The 14,377-nt window shown below is 37.9% G+C and overlaps 1 protein-coding gene across 1 annotated transcript in view; it reads right to left on the bottom strand.

Annotated features, from left to right (window-relative positions):
* VPS13C (vacuolar protein sorting 13 homolog C) overlaps positions 1-14,377 on the bottom strand; it is a 69,348-nt gene that overhangs the window by 51,739 nt on the left and 3,232 nt on the right. The window contains exons 2-20 of the mRNA XM_017816740.1: positions 14,342-14,347; positions 13,204-13,342; positions 12,532-12,626; positions 11,768-11,910; positions 10,150-10,342; positions 9,899-10,013; positions 9,439-9,575; positions 8,631-8,757; positions 7,924-8,041; positions 7,468-7,597; positions 7,098-7,176; positions 6,247-6,386; positions 5,514-5,667; positions 5,016-5,092; positions 4,751-4,810; positions 3,102-3,252; positions 1,670-1,786; positions 610-713; positions 142-309 (exon numbers count right to left, since the gene is read on the bottom strand). Coding sequence (XP_017672229.1) covers positions 142-309; positions 610-713; positions 1,670-1,786; positions 3,102-3,252; positions 4,751-4,810; positions 5,016-5,092; positions 5,514-5,667; positions 6,247-6,386; positions 7,098-7,176; positions 7,468-7,597; positions 7,924-8,041; positions 8,631-8,757; positions 9,439-9,575; positions 9,899-10,013; positions 10,150-10,342; positions 11,768-11,910; positions 12,532-12,626; positions 13,204-13,342; positions 14,342-14,347 — 2,253 coding nt within the window. The remainder of the gene's footprint in view (positions 1-141; positions 310-609; positions 714-1,669; positions 1,787-3,101; positions 3,253-4,750; positions 4,811-5,015; positions 5,093-5,513; positions 5,668-6,246; positions 6,387-7,097; positions 7,177-7,467; positions 7,598-7,923; positions 8,042-8,630; positions 8,758-9,438; positions 9,576-9,898; positions 10,014-10,149; positions 10,343-11,767; positions 11,911-12,531; positions 12,627-13,203; positions 13,343-14,341; positions 14,348-14,377) is intronic.

Raw genomic sequence — 14,377 nt, 5'->3', positions numbered from 1 at the left:
CCAAGCAAAGATTTTTAACAGTACACATGGAAAATTAAGCCCATCACTTCTCTTTCAGAAACTGAAGCTGCCACTTGTACCGAGGACACAAACATTGGAGACCAGTCTGAGAACACTGCAGAGACAAACGAAAAGACTTACCAGAAGAGCCATGAGGAATTTGTGAAGGAACACTATCTGAATACAGCCCACTCTCAGAGATACAGAACCATCCACTTTTGACATGTCAGTGTAGGCTTCTCCCTCAGTGGCATGTGGATTTAATGTCAGATTGAAGCTGAAAACTTCATCTCCTACTATAGACACGGCCTAGGAAGAGAGAAACAGCACCTACCAGCCATCAGCAGCTTCTAAACATGTCCTTAACACACAGAACTAAACAAATCATCAGCCTATCAGATGTGCAAGTTAGATTACTACTTCTTGAAATCCTTTAAACATCCATTTTTGTAATATGAAGATTATTTTTTACTACGTATCTTATTTGAAAAGACCTATTAATAACAAATTGAATATTTTAGAAAGAGTGGAACATGTATTACATTTCACTTTTATACACATAAAACTAACCAAGAATCAAGTAAAACTTAAAATCTTGTAGTTGAGTACTTTTTTATGAAGGGTCCTTGAATCAACATCAGTGACAACTATGTCTCTAAGTCTGGCAAAGAATACAGTGTGACTTGGCTGAAGGCAAAGAGATGAGTCAAGACCTGTAAAGTATAAAAATAGAAACAGTAGTGTTGCATAGCAAAAGTGACACTTATTTTCAGGGTGGGGTCACATGATACCAGCAGAGGAAGTAAGAAAAGTTACTAAGCTCTGAAAATGTGACCATCCTACAGCTTTGACCAAAGCAAAACAGGAAACATTTCTAACACAGATACTGTCTCAATATCAGCCATCTCTGGAAAAAATTGAGCTACTTCTCATAGAAATACATTCACACAATAATCCACTTCTTAATAACCAAGCTCCTGAGTGATTTTATTGAGATTTTCTATCAGAATAAATGTTACTATATGGTATTTGAATACAATACTTTCACGTAAAAAAATCTTGTGTGAATATTTCCTATGATTTATAGATAGGCCCAAGCAAAAGACTTGATGAACTGCACTCCATAATCTTGTATATCACATATTCTTAAATATCCATAACAAGAGAGAGTTTTGGCAGCTGTTAAGATGGCAGCTACAGCCAAACTTAGAAGTGAGCTCCCCCTCCCCACTCCTGTCCCCCACAAAGAATTATTGATAGTCCTTCTCAGGGTAAAAAGGAATCAAGAAAACAAAACCAAAACATGAAACCCAAACAAATCCCAGGAGTTAAAACCCAAAGAAAACAATTTTTAGGGTTTGTTATCCTAAATAATTCAAGTACACCAGAAAAATATCCAAAGCTTAGGACAATGTGAAAAGCCACCCATAATCTAACTTCTTCAAAGCACAAACTTAATTATCTGAATAATAATCTATCACATTTTTCTAGCTTATGATGGACAAGACTGACTTTGAAAACAAGACTACAAACCATGTTTGTAAAGATAACAATAAAAAAAAGGCAGATGCTGCCAATTTACACCTTGATTATCTTTAAGTCCAATTATTAATAGTTGCTTTGAAACTTAACTACCAGAACAGTTGCTACTAACAAAAAAAGTTCATACCTTGTATCTTGATCTCTGCAATGTTCTTTTTCTCATCACAAATATTTAAACAGAAGGCATCCAGCTTGGCAAAGACCTTGAAGTCAAACACATCCTTATCCTTGGAAGGTCTAGCCACTAGAAATGAGAGAAAGTGGGATTTTCAAGGTACTTATAAGTCATATTTGCACTTGAACTCCTGAGAGTATTTGAGGGTTGTTTTGGTCTAGGGGCTTTTTGCCATTCATATGACTTGGTTTGGTTTCTTTCAGTATCTTGACTAAGTCTGCAACATCCCATCTTAGAGCAACAAGTCTTCCTCTGGAGGCATCTCTACTGCTAAAACACATCAGCATTCACTTATCATTCTGTGTCTGATATTACTCCCATCTAGCAGTGGCTCTCTACTGGAACAATTTTACCTTTTTTAAATCAGGGGTAATTGCTGGGTTAAGAGGAAATAAACTGCACAGCATCCTGATTTTTAACATTAAGCCTCAACAGGTTCACTGCAGTGTTGGGATTTTTTCAGGTTATCTAACAGTTCCTGTTGCAGGATCTTTGAGTAGGAAGTTTACTCAAACTTCAAGCTCATAAGAAATATCAAAACTTGGCAGCCTGTTTCAGGCAGGCAGCACCCAGGTTTTGGGAGAGCAAGGATAAAGGCTGGGGAGAGTAAGGTGAATTCACACAGAAGTGACAAAAACTATCTATGGGGAAAGACCAGAAGCCATCAGACCTCACTGATGCGGTTATGCACCTTCACTAACCACAAGGGGCAAAGTATTAAACCAAGAGCTCAAATATTTATGTGCTTTGTTAAACTGTCCACAGCAGCAGCTTGTTTTGTAGATTCAAACCCAGACCATTTAAACTTATAAGTAATTCTGAACATTCTCCACTACACACCTCGTTTCCAGCTCACCTGATGCTCAAGTTTTGCCCTTAATATTAAAGGTAGTGCAGCTGCTCTCATCTGAGCCTGTTTAGAAATAAATTCTTTTTTTTTTCTGTTTCAGTACTATAGGAACAGCATGATTTTCATCAGCCTAGCAAAGGACTTGGCTAGTTGTTTGAAAGTATCTTTAAATTGCCCAGATCAATAGCATAACATTTATCCTATTTATCTCCTTTATTTTACCAGGAACACCAAGATTATGTTGTTGTTTGAATCCTGTAAGCTGGCAGGAATCTCATTTACTTAAATTCAAGTCCAATTGTGAAAAGGCTATGAAACACATGAATAAAAATCTCACTTGAGAATGCTATGTATGATCCTAAAAATTCTTTCAGCTATTGGTTTTTTGAAATCAGCCCTCCAGCCTGGTGAGCCACAGACACATGAGCTTTCATCTTCATCTCACACTACAAAGCTAATCGTGTTTCTCTGGATTTGACTGTTTTGCCAGCATGCAACACTTTCAGAACCATCATTTGGACAATCCCACTGTACCTTTTTTCAATCTAGTGTCATCCTCTTGCTTTTCTTTCAGTGGTGTGTCTCCCCTGCTCTCACTCCCTGATGGACTGACAGTTGTCAGAAAACTGAGAGCAGACAGAAGGGCCTCTGTGTGCAAGAGGAGGTTCAAGGATGAAAAAGTTACCTGTTGAAAACAGGAGACTCCAGATGTCAAAACAACGACTTACAAGTGTAAGAGCTGGGCAGAGGTGCAAAAGCACCCAGTGCAACGTAACAATCTCCTAGGAACAGCAAAGCTGCACATGTTACCAGCAACACAAAGGAACAAGCTGTCTGTAAAGCAGGGGTGGGAAGCTTAGAAAATAAGAAAGCCCAGCAAGAAGCCAGCAGCTGTCCCTGCTGAGCTCTCACCTCCTCAGTGCAAAAGCAGAGGGATATGACATTGGTTTGGTCAAACAGGAGCACTGCACTGCTCCTGCAGGAACAGCCCCACTGCAATGGGCAGTGGCAGGGCTGCCAGGCACTGGGTACACACACATTCCTCAACAAATCCACTAAGGCAGTCCAAAAGGTGAACAAGTGCCTGCTGTGCAGTTTAATAACAGTTATCCACTTGGATGGGCTTGAAATTGGAAATAGAGCCCAAATGTAATTATTCTAGGCACAGAAGGCCCATTGAAGAGTTGCAAGGCAACAGCAACACCTGCCAATGCATACAAAATTGAGTTCTCTGAACATCAGCACTGCCCCAGAGCATGAAAACAGTCAGCTCACAGCACTGCAGTGGCAGAATTGTCATCCCCTGCTGTGGCTTCAGGAATCTCTTTTTGGCAAAAAGATTCCAGTATTAACTAAACTTCACAGATGAAATCTATAGATACTCTAAAACCATTAGGTGATAAGTGAAATATTTCAGTCTTCACATCAAAACATGGCAGGCAAAATAATGCCAAGTTACAAAGAGGGGGAAGCATCTATCACAGAAAACACAGTCCTTTGTACTTTATTTTCAGAATTCTTCAAGACACTCTTTGTCCTTAGACTGAAATCTCTGACTCAAAAGTACAACAGTCAGAACTTGAGAAGTTAGGTACTTATTTTCTAAAAACACTTCCCTATATTGCAATAATTCTTAAGAGAGCAAAGCCTCATTCTAGAGTCTACAACAAAAGTGATGGAGAGGGACATGCAGGATTTGTGAGCAGCTCCCAAGCCATATTTCAGAGTGAAGAATCAGAACACAGTACCCTCTGCCCTCACCCCTGGATGGAAAATCACTCATAAATGGATTTAGACTTATTGAATTTAGCCAACAGAGGGGTGATTTTGTGGCAGATTATAATATATACAGATTATCTGCCAGGAAGGGGAAAGACTTCTTGTCTCCACTACAGTTTCCTATTCTGGGCATGTGAACTTCATGATCTCTGATGCAAGAGAAGATGTTTTCTTACAGCAGTTTGAATTCACCCACATGATCTAGTTACAAGTGTTCCATCACAGTTCAACAGACCAACATATTGCTCTTCAGTGGTACAAAAGCTTTCAAGTGCATTTTAACTCTAAATCTCCTGCTGCAAGGCTGGGAGGGGCAGGAAAACAGGAAAGGCAAAAAACTTATTCAATCCATTCTAGACAAGCAAACCAAAAGAAAATAAGCAATAAAATCTGCAAACACTCACTTGAATCATCTGTTCAGTGTTGTCAAAAGCTGTCTGAAACTGTGGCCCATTTCTGTCAGCCTGAAAATGATGATTTGCATGAAGGTTAATATTAATTCCAACCAGGTACTGGTTGGTACCTTCTTCAGAAGGTACAAAACAATCCAACTACCTCTGAATAGTAGGTTTAAGACTATATATAGACTACATATTAAAAATATGTAGACTACATATTAAAAATATGTAGAGGTGACTTAAAAATAATTTTAAAAAGCTTTATGTATACCTTGATATATTCCACCTTCAGAAGGTCCAAGCCAGGTTTATCTGAGGAACTAATGAGATGAATAGGTGTTTTTTTACCTGAAACACACCACAGGAGATAAACAACAATTAGGGTCATTTCTGCTCTTTTAGAGAACCAAAGAATTTGTGCCTTGGAGGTAACGATTAACCCTCAATACTGTCTGTTAAAATACACTGCACCACCAAATATGAATCACTGGTTTCTCTTTGTTAAGTGCAAACTGGTGAATCTGTACCCCTTCTCCACCCAAAGACTGAGCTCTAAGCTATTTATTTATCCAATAAGCACTTGGTGAGAGTCCAGAGCTGTACCACGGGACAAGCACTGCCAATGGACAGCTGAATATTGAATATTGTAAGCCAAAAACTAGACCAACATTTGCATTTCAGTGAGCACAACAGACAGAAGAGCCATAGCTTCACATAACTCACATATATAAACACACACACACACACACACACTTCCATTCCTTATTACCTCCTATTTCATAGTAATCCAAGCTTATTTTCTTTAAATAAGATACAGCTGCTAAATTATAGGTTCTGACAGTAGCTTCTGTCCCCAGATGCATTACATCAAACACAAGCACTGTTTCCTCAGTTTTCTTTTGCTTGGTGAGTTCTACTAAAACCTGGATGAGCCAGAAATACACAGTTACACCATCTTCTCACATGTAGTATTCTCACCATTTAAACCAACAATGAAAAGAAGTTGAAAATTAATGCTTTTCCTGCTTTGTTATTTTTATTACAGACTTAAGAGCATAAAAACAGAACGAGAAGTGATTGTGTAATGGTGACAGATACAAACATAGAAGATATTTTGAGATTTGTTCTTTCCAAGTGACCTGCTTCAGTCTGACTTTTGTTCTTCCAGTGCAGATTTCCCACCCCTACCCCCTAATTATGACTTGGTGCTATTTTTCTCTACCAAAAATACTCCAACTCTTCTTTTTTTTTTAATACATAATTCATCTGTGTATATGTATTATGTTTTATTTATATGCATCACATATATATAAGAAATAACTCATATACATACCACATATAAATTGCCCACACAATAGAAATATTATGTATATACTTGTATATTTTCTGTTTGGTGGTTATGTGTTTGCATCCACTAATCTGGACAACACTGGTAAATGAATACTGCATTTTTTTAAAAAATATTCTTCATGAAGAAGGTGAAAATAGAATTCCAGACATACCTCTTTAATTTCAAACTTCAGCTGAAGGTCTGTCAGTTCCTCCTGAGCAGGCTCTTCACTTCTTATTTCTTCTCCTTTAATTAGTGACCTATCTGTTGGTTCAGAGCTTTCCTCAAAATCAAAATACTCTTCTTCGGAGTCTACAGAAGTGAAATTACTTCCTTGGTAAACTTTTTCCAGAACAGGGGTAAATATCCCACCCTCTCTTTCCCATTCCAACAGGATTTCTAACTGCATGAGCAGTTTAAATCTAACCTGACAAAGTATAGTGTGTCTGTACTGCTCTCCTACCCACTGGGTGAGGGGTGAACAAAATTAAAGCCTTTCAAAACAAAAATTAAGGACAGCACTGGGGTCCAGATGCACCATCAGACATCCAGGGACACATATAAGGAAAATCAGTTATAAAGGAAGCTCCAGGAAAACTCTGTGCAAGGTTCCACTACAGGAAAGTTCTTTCCTAGAACAGTCATGGAAATGAATGCTCAAATCCACTCTGTCAATACAGTAATTTCCCATTTGTTATTCTAGTTCTGCCTTTTCAATAAAAGGAGAGTTTTGCTAATGTAACACAGTCAGAAGAACCAAATACAGCTGGAATTCATAGTTCACTTTCACTTGAAGAGGTTGCTTATGCATAATACTAATTAATTATTAAAAATGAGGTGCCTTTGTTTTCTAGAAAAAGCAAGTTTATTATTCTGAGGTAACATCAGCATCTTAAATCTCCTTATGCACTTGAAGTTAGCCATGACCAATCATACCCATCTTTACTGTTCTATGTTTTAACACCAATAACATGAAAATACAAGCTATTCTACCTGCACAAAGGCACATCTGTAGCTCCTTACCTGACACCATCTCTGCCAACAACTGGGGTGTCCTAAGTAACCCTTTACTGACAACAGGAATTGTGGGAATAGCTGGTACCTGGGAGGAGGGAGAAAAGAAAAATCCAACACATGAGTTTGAAGTTTGTATAACGTGGTATGTCCACATTTTCCACTGATGGTGCATGTCCCACCTTGGCCCCCCCATATTCTTTGGAAAGGTCAGTTTTGCCAATCCTTGAAACCAGCAGGACAATGCCAAAGGCTGCACAAGCCTGGTTTGAGTGAGCCCAGCATGTTCTGGTGGTAAGTCACAGTGAAGATACTTTGCTTAGCAATGTCTTTTTATTTTTTTTTTTTTTTTCAGTTTTCCCTGTTGTAGTCAGCTTACTTTTGTGCTTGGAGCTGGCACAGATGATTTCTGAGGCAAGGGAATGCTGTCAATCAGCTCAAAAATTGCCTTGATCTTCTGGTCAGACAGTCTGACATGCACCAAAGGAAGGCCTCCCGACACTTTAAACCTTTTTTTGAAAAACAAAGGGATCAAACTCCAAGACAAAATGCACATACCAATTCTTGAATTAAATCTTACCAATATATGCTCAGATATAAAGATCACATCACAGTGATTCTGCACTAAAACAGGTCTGGAACTTAGTTTAAGCAGTAATTAGTAACCAGCAAAGGATCCAGGGAGCTAACTGGCCAAAAAAGGGTTTGTAAACAGTAGTAAGCTATTCCTATTTCTCAGTTAATACCTTCAAATTATAAAGTGTAAGGGAAACCAGAGTTTTCTTTTCTGTAAGTACACAGTAATTAAAAACAAGTCTTCTCATTAATATATTACTTTGGCATCCTGGTATCTCTTTCCACCATGGATTTTGCCAACTGTACATGAATATCCATAGGCTGCAAAATGTGCAACGTTGACGGGTGTTGGAAACGAGCCTTCTTCCAGTCTTCACCTGCAAATGGTCAGGAAAGTTACATGAAAAACCATCACCTCATAATTGCTTTAATTAGGGTATCATTAACTTGATCAAATGGCATCACTAGGATGGCAAAAAAACCCCACTCACCAACCAGAGAAACCTAAAACCATTTAGATCAAGTATTTTAAAAGCTTTTAGTCTACTTTGTTAACACTATTGCCTTAGCAGCCTTAAGCCCAATTCCACACTAAAAGATGTATCTAAATACTGAACTCCCAAAAAAGATGGATAGATACATAAATTGATAGACAAATCACAATTGTGTTGATTGCACAAACTCCAGGCAAATTTGAGCTGTATTTTTCCTGCCCATGATGGAAAACATAATAGTTCTGTGCATTTACATTCACTGATGGCATCAAAGGAAGGAGGTGATGCACAAGTCCAAACAAAAAAGAGCAGCTGCTTGAAGAGAAACCAACCAAATTTTCACACTTATTATAACCTATCTTTTCATTACCTACTTGTTTTGGTTTGTCTGTTTTCTCTAAAAACATATTTATTACAGGTTGGAAGCCTTCAGCAATCTTTTGAATAAACAACAACTACGTTGTTTTGTTACCTGTTCTTCCAAAAAGAAGCTGCACATTTTTTATTTCCACGTCAAACTTGTCATAAGCTTTGTCCATAATCTCCTCCAGAGATGAAAAGCTAGAAGTTTCACTGCTGCCTTGATTTATGCTGTTCAGCTAAACACAAAGAACAAGATAAAATTAAGTCTAAACCTTACTGACATGTCCTGTTCATTCTAGTGAAAATGAAAAATATGATTCACAGGAGTTGATTGACATTTGGACTCTTACACAGAAAAAATCATTTCACACTTCACTTATTCTTGATAAGTAATTTTTTTCGTTACTTCTATCAATCCACTTAATTAAACTTATGCAAAAGGAATTTTTTTAATCAGTTTACCATTTTACTGGTGGAATACAAGTAACATAAATAATCAGTCAGCTAAATCAAGTTAAATTATTGCAACTTTATAGAAACAAGGGAATCGACATTCAAACTTCAAGAGAAAAATTAAATTCTCTTTTATTAATAAAAGGCTACCATTTTACAAACCAAAGGAAACAAAAGTTCATGTGTTTTGCTGAAGAAATGAAAGATATGAAATGATGAGCATGTTTAAAACATGAACATGCTTCCTGGGGAGGATTAACTAGTGCAAGTCAAAGACAACAACTCTGAACATTGATCAAATTGCTGACCCAAATGTATTTGGTAAAAAATACATCAAGCTAAAAACACATTCAAACAGATTATCATCTTTGCCTTCTGAAAGCAAGACAGTTTCAGGTGACAGCTCTGTTAAAAGAAAAGAATATTTGCGTCTTCTGAGCCTATAGGAGAGGTCATTTCCATACCTGAAATGTACCAAAGTCCAAAATGAGCAAATCTGAATTTTCCTGGTAGAAACCCGTCTGGGGAACCACAAGGTAGGAAGGTTTCAGGTTAATCTTCAAGTCAAGCACTTTTCTCATTTCAATGATATGAACTAACCCTGAAATCAAAAGGAAAGGACATTGAAATTCAAATGCTCTTCACAGGTGAAACAACCGTACAGTCAACATATCAGAAGATGTTATTTATGTGAAAGCATCTGGAGTCCAGACTGACTTCTGCAGCACTTACTGATCTCTCACCAAACTCAATGCTCCTTCCCACAAAACATCCACTGATTCTCCAAGAAACCAACTCGAGGAAAAATCCCAGTCATACTATTTGGCCAGTGATCAAAGCATAACCAAAGTGTTTAGGTAATCACATGGAAACTTTTTAACACCTCCAAAGGCTCACCTTGGGTGAGATTTGTTATTATCTTACCTGTAGCAGTTCTTTCCTTGATTTCTTCCAGCTTCATTAACGTGGCTGTCGTTAATCTTTCCAGGTCCATTCCCTTACTCGTCTGGAAGAATTCGACCATTGCATTTATTGTTCTCTTTGGAAAAAAAAAAAAAGGACAAGAATCAGCAAAATATATAGAGGTCACTCGAGTAAAACCTCAAAAATAGAGCAAAGAGTATTGGCAGAGAAAGAGGAATCAGACATAACTCAGGGCTTTGGTTGCTACTCACTGCATCATATTTGATTTCCACAGGCTGGGATTCAATGGAAAGGCTCTGGTCAGCTGGACTGTCCTCTGGGTTAGTGTTAAACTCGATCTGAAGCAGAGAAGACTTGCTGTCCCCTATGGAGGCCACGAGAGATGGCACAATGTTGTCCTGTCTCAGGCCTGTAACATACCAGTTTTCAAGCTTTGCTTCAACCCTAAATAAGATGAATAGTAAAAAATACTTAATTGGAATACTAAATACATCTAGGTATTAGTACTAGGTACTAAATACTAGGTATTAGTATTCCAAAGACCAGCAAGATGAGAAAGCCTTTAATAAAGCTCAGCATGACTAACACGTGACAGGTTTACAAAATTACATTATTAAATTGGAAAAATAAGTAGAAGGCAAGGTGTTCACAGCAACACAGGGGTGTTACTTCCTCCTAATCTTCTGTTACCTGCCAAGTGGATTAAATAGAACTTTCAGGTCATGTTTATTAAGAAAATCAGTTGCAAGAGAAGAGAAAGGCGGAATATTTATGTTACATAAATAAAAAGAGCAGGAACGTTGTAGGAATGTTAACTCTGATGCATTGCCATAAATATCAGTTACAGACTTGTTTTGGTGCCAGTGGTTATTCTGACTGACAGCTGCCCTGACAACAGGGTTAAGTGTCTGCAGAAAAAGTCTTTGAAGGAAGTCACAGAACACCACCAAACCACACGAACTTCATTCATCCTCAGAAGCACCTATGAGATACTAAACTGATTTTCAGGTCCTGGGTCTCCACCCTTGAAACCCCTGACTTTGGGAGGCAACACAGTTTGGGCATAATCAGTGCCACGAGCCTGCCTCTGTTGAGATAACTTAATTATATTTTTCTCTGAAACCTAACATTATTAAGAGTATGTGTTCTCCTGTTTCACTCTTGCCAACTAAATTATATAGCATGCATTTATGTAAAAGAATTTCAAAGCTCTCCTTGGTCTTCTTCAGCATTCAGGCTGCACTTTTAATATTCACCACAATGGCTTTTAGCAAAAATGTTTGAAGAGTCAGCAGCTGGGCTGGTGATTTATGCACAAAGTCAGAAGTGAAGGAACTGCACATGAAACCGTAAAAAGTGCCCAGACTCATCTTCCAGCCACTGAAAATCTTATTCATTCACTGTCCAATAATTCATTTACTGACTATCTGATAATTTGTGTTCAATATTTCAGGTGTGCCCTCTCTTAAAACAGGAAGCTCTCAGGTTCTTACCTGAACACAGACACAGTTTTTCATTTCTTTGGTAGTAAGCAACACATGCAGTAGCTTGGCTGGAGTGTGTTGGCCACACCATTTCACACTGCTTAGCTGTCACTTCCCAAAAGTCATATTCAGCACTCTGACACTTAGATTCCAGAGAGAGTTTGCTATTGTTCATGATAACTAGCAAATAATCTTCCCCTCTTCACTCTATTCCATGTTATTCACCAAATTATATGATTTACAGCGGAGTGAAATTACAGAATGCCCAGAAAATTAAAAATCAATACACAACATAATGCACTAACCAAGAAAAAGAATTAAGCAGCTAAGGAAGGGGGTGGGGGGCAGAGATGTCTCTACAAAAATAAAATACCAATCCAATTACTTGATGGCCTGTGCTCCTGGGCGCTGGGATATTTTGGTGCTCAGATCAATTATCTGCACTTTAAGAGTTTCTGCCACATTCTGGTCTTCTTTGATTGTAAGAGAAGTGCTTAACAGCTTCAGTGTCACAACATGGGCAACATACTGGTGAGAAGAACAGAGGAAACTGAAATCAGTCATCTCAATGAGAATAATTTTCAGAGCTCCTCATTTCAACAAATCACTGAAATGTGTTTTTTTTAAGTTATTCCAGGCACCTAAGATTAGAAACATAGCTCTATGTAGGATTCAGAGCTCAATCCTGACTTGATTCAACTCTTATCAGTCATTTCTTTAACATAAAACAGGGTAGTTCAACAAATGCAGAGCAAATCCAGTCTGTGTCTCTTCAGGTTTGAGGAACATGTTTTTAAACTGTGAAGCAAGCACAGCTAAACTACCTTCAGCTGAGAACTAGCTAGATAACCAAAATCATTATACCTCCATTAAATAACTACTTTTTAGAAGACATGGCATGTATGCCTGTGCTGTTCTTGCTGCTGAATGTCACGTCTTGATCTCGCCAAAAAAGGATTTTGACTTCCCAACATATGTACCATTTTAGGACTCTGTCAATCAGCACCTTCAGAAGAATCAAATAATATTTCCTATCTGAATTTGAAGCCTGCATTTTTCTTCAGGGTACTGAGGGAGATGAAAGCAGCTTTACACTTAATTTGTTGGGTGGTTTGTTTGTTCAACCCATGCCCATAACAAGTTGCTCACCTGCTTTGGCAAGGAAAGGTTGTGGGAGCTGTCACTGTATCCAATAGCAGTGAAAAGCTTGGCTTTCTCCTCTGGTGTCATTAGTTCATCAATAGCTAAAACCAAAAGCCCACACAATTTGCACTTTATAAATAACAATAAGCACTTTTCCCCACATTAGTTTTCTACTGCATTTAAGTTCTGCTGATACATTTCATGGATTCTTCATACTGCACTAAGTCCAGACTGTAAAATAATTCACACAGCAGTGTCCATATACAGTGTTACATACGTAGCTCAGAAATCCATATAGTTTTTAATCACGTGAGTTCCCATAATTCCCAATTATGAAAATGGCTTTGAGGAGTTTTATTAGGACAAATCTCTGATCCTGACAGCATATCACCAGAAAAAGAGTATTCCAATTGCTGCCAATGATCTCTACAGCTGTAAGTGCCATACTCTGCTCCTCACCAAGATTCCGAGGCCAAAAGCATTGGCCATTTCAGAGGTTGCCTTATTTGCCAGCTCAATATTCAGTGAGTAATCCTGTAAAATAATCAATACTGCACTGTTTATGCCACACTCCCTCCTTCTCTACAGTAGGAAGCAAAACATAATATAACTTTCTTCTTAATGTATATAAAAACTGGGAGTCTCTCTAAACATTAGTGCATTACAATCTACACCTACTTTCAGGAACAGGGGATTCTTCATCTTCTTTTTTCCTAGATTCTCTTCTACCCCAGAAACCACCAAACCATCCTCCACTTTTCTTTTCTACTTCAGTGCTTTTCTTCTTCAGTAATTTTTGTCCTGATCTTATTGTCTGCAAACCAGAGATTAAAACACATTGGACAAAATATGGAGTTAATGGTATTACTATTGACTGAAGCAGCCCCACAAGAAATAAAGAGCACTTTGACCCATTAGACAGGGGCAAAAAGAGGATCAGAGTGGGAGGCAGGTCTGTGTGTGTGTGTGTATGTGCACAGACAAACACAAGCATGTGTTACTTTAAACTTTGGTCAGCTTTTTCTCCAAATTTCACTGCCATTTAGACTACAGAAGGCAGAAACTACATGAAAAGACAGCATTTAGGAGGATACAAAAAGCAATTACATTGCTTAAATCTGGTAATAACAAACCTGAGGCCTGACCCTGTACCATTTAAAATTTTTTAAATTTTAAATTTTTTCAGTTCTAAATTTTTAAAATTTAAAGTATTTCAAATTTTTAATTTGTGTTCAAGCTTTTACTTCACATTTCAAAAAGGAAATTCTGACCACAAACATCTCAAAAATAAGAACCATCATGACTATTTTTTCATCTTAATTTTACACACATTCCAGATGTGTAGCCAAACACTGAGGCTACATTGGCATGAACAGTAAATCCATGATGCAATTACAGAGGTTAATTTTCATGTTAGGGGGATAACTACCAGTAGCGTGTTCTCACAAGAGGACTATTCTGAGCTGCTACATGGTTTTGATTTTACCTGCAGATACAACACTTTTCACAGTGTTATATCATGAATCTCCTTGATAAGTGTCACAAATGACTTCAAAAATCAAATGCAGTTAGAGACTTCATATACCTCCTAACGACTGTCTCTGAGTTGCCTTTTAATTAGACTGGCTGTCCCCTAAAAACAGAATATCTAAAGGAGTAAGTAGGAAGGGAATAATGCAGAGCTAGTCTTGAATTACCAAAAGTCAAAGGAATCATAAAGTCAGCATCCTTCCACAACTGCCTGAATGGTACAACGTGGGGAACAGGAACACTGTGCACACACTGGTAGTTTTTTGGAACTGGTTTCCAGTTTGGAAACTTGCTTTCCCACCTACCTGTCCCATCATACACA

This window comes from Lepidothrix coronata, unplaced genomic scaffold, assembly GCF_001604755.1.
Source record: "Lepidothrix coronata isolate B3197 unplaced genomic scaffold, Lepidothrix_coronata-1.0 Scaffold58, whole genome shotgun sequence".
Taxonomy (NCBI): Eukaryota; Metazoa; Chordata; class Aves; order Passeriformes; family Pipridae; genus Lepidothrix; species Lepidothrix coronata.
This window is presented reverse-complemented; position numbering and strand designations above follow the sequence as displayed.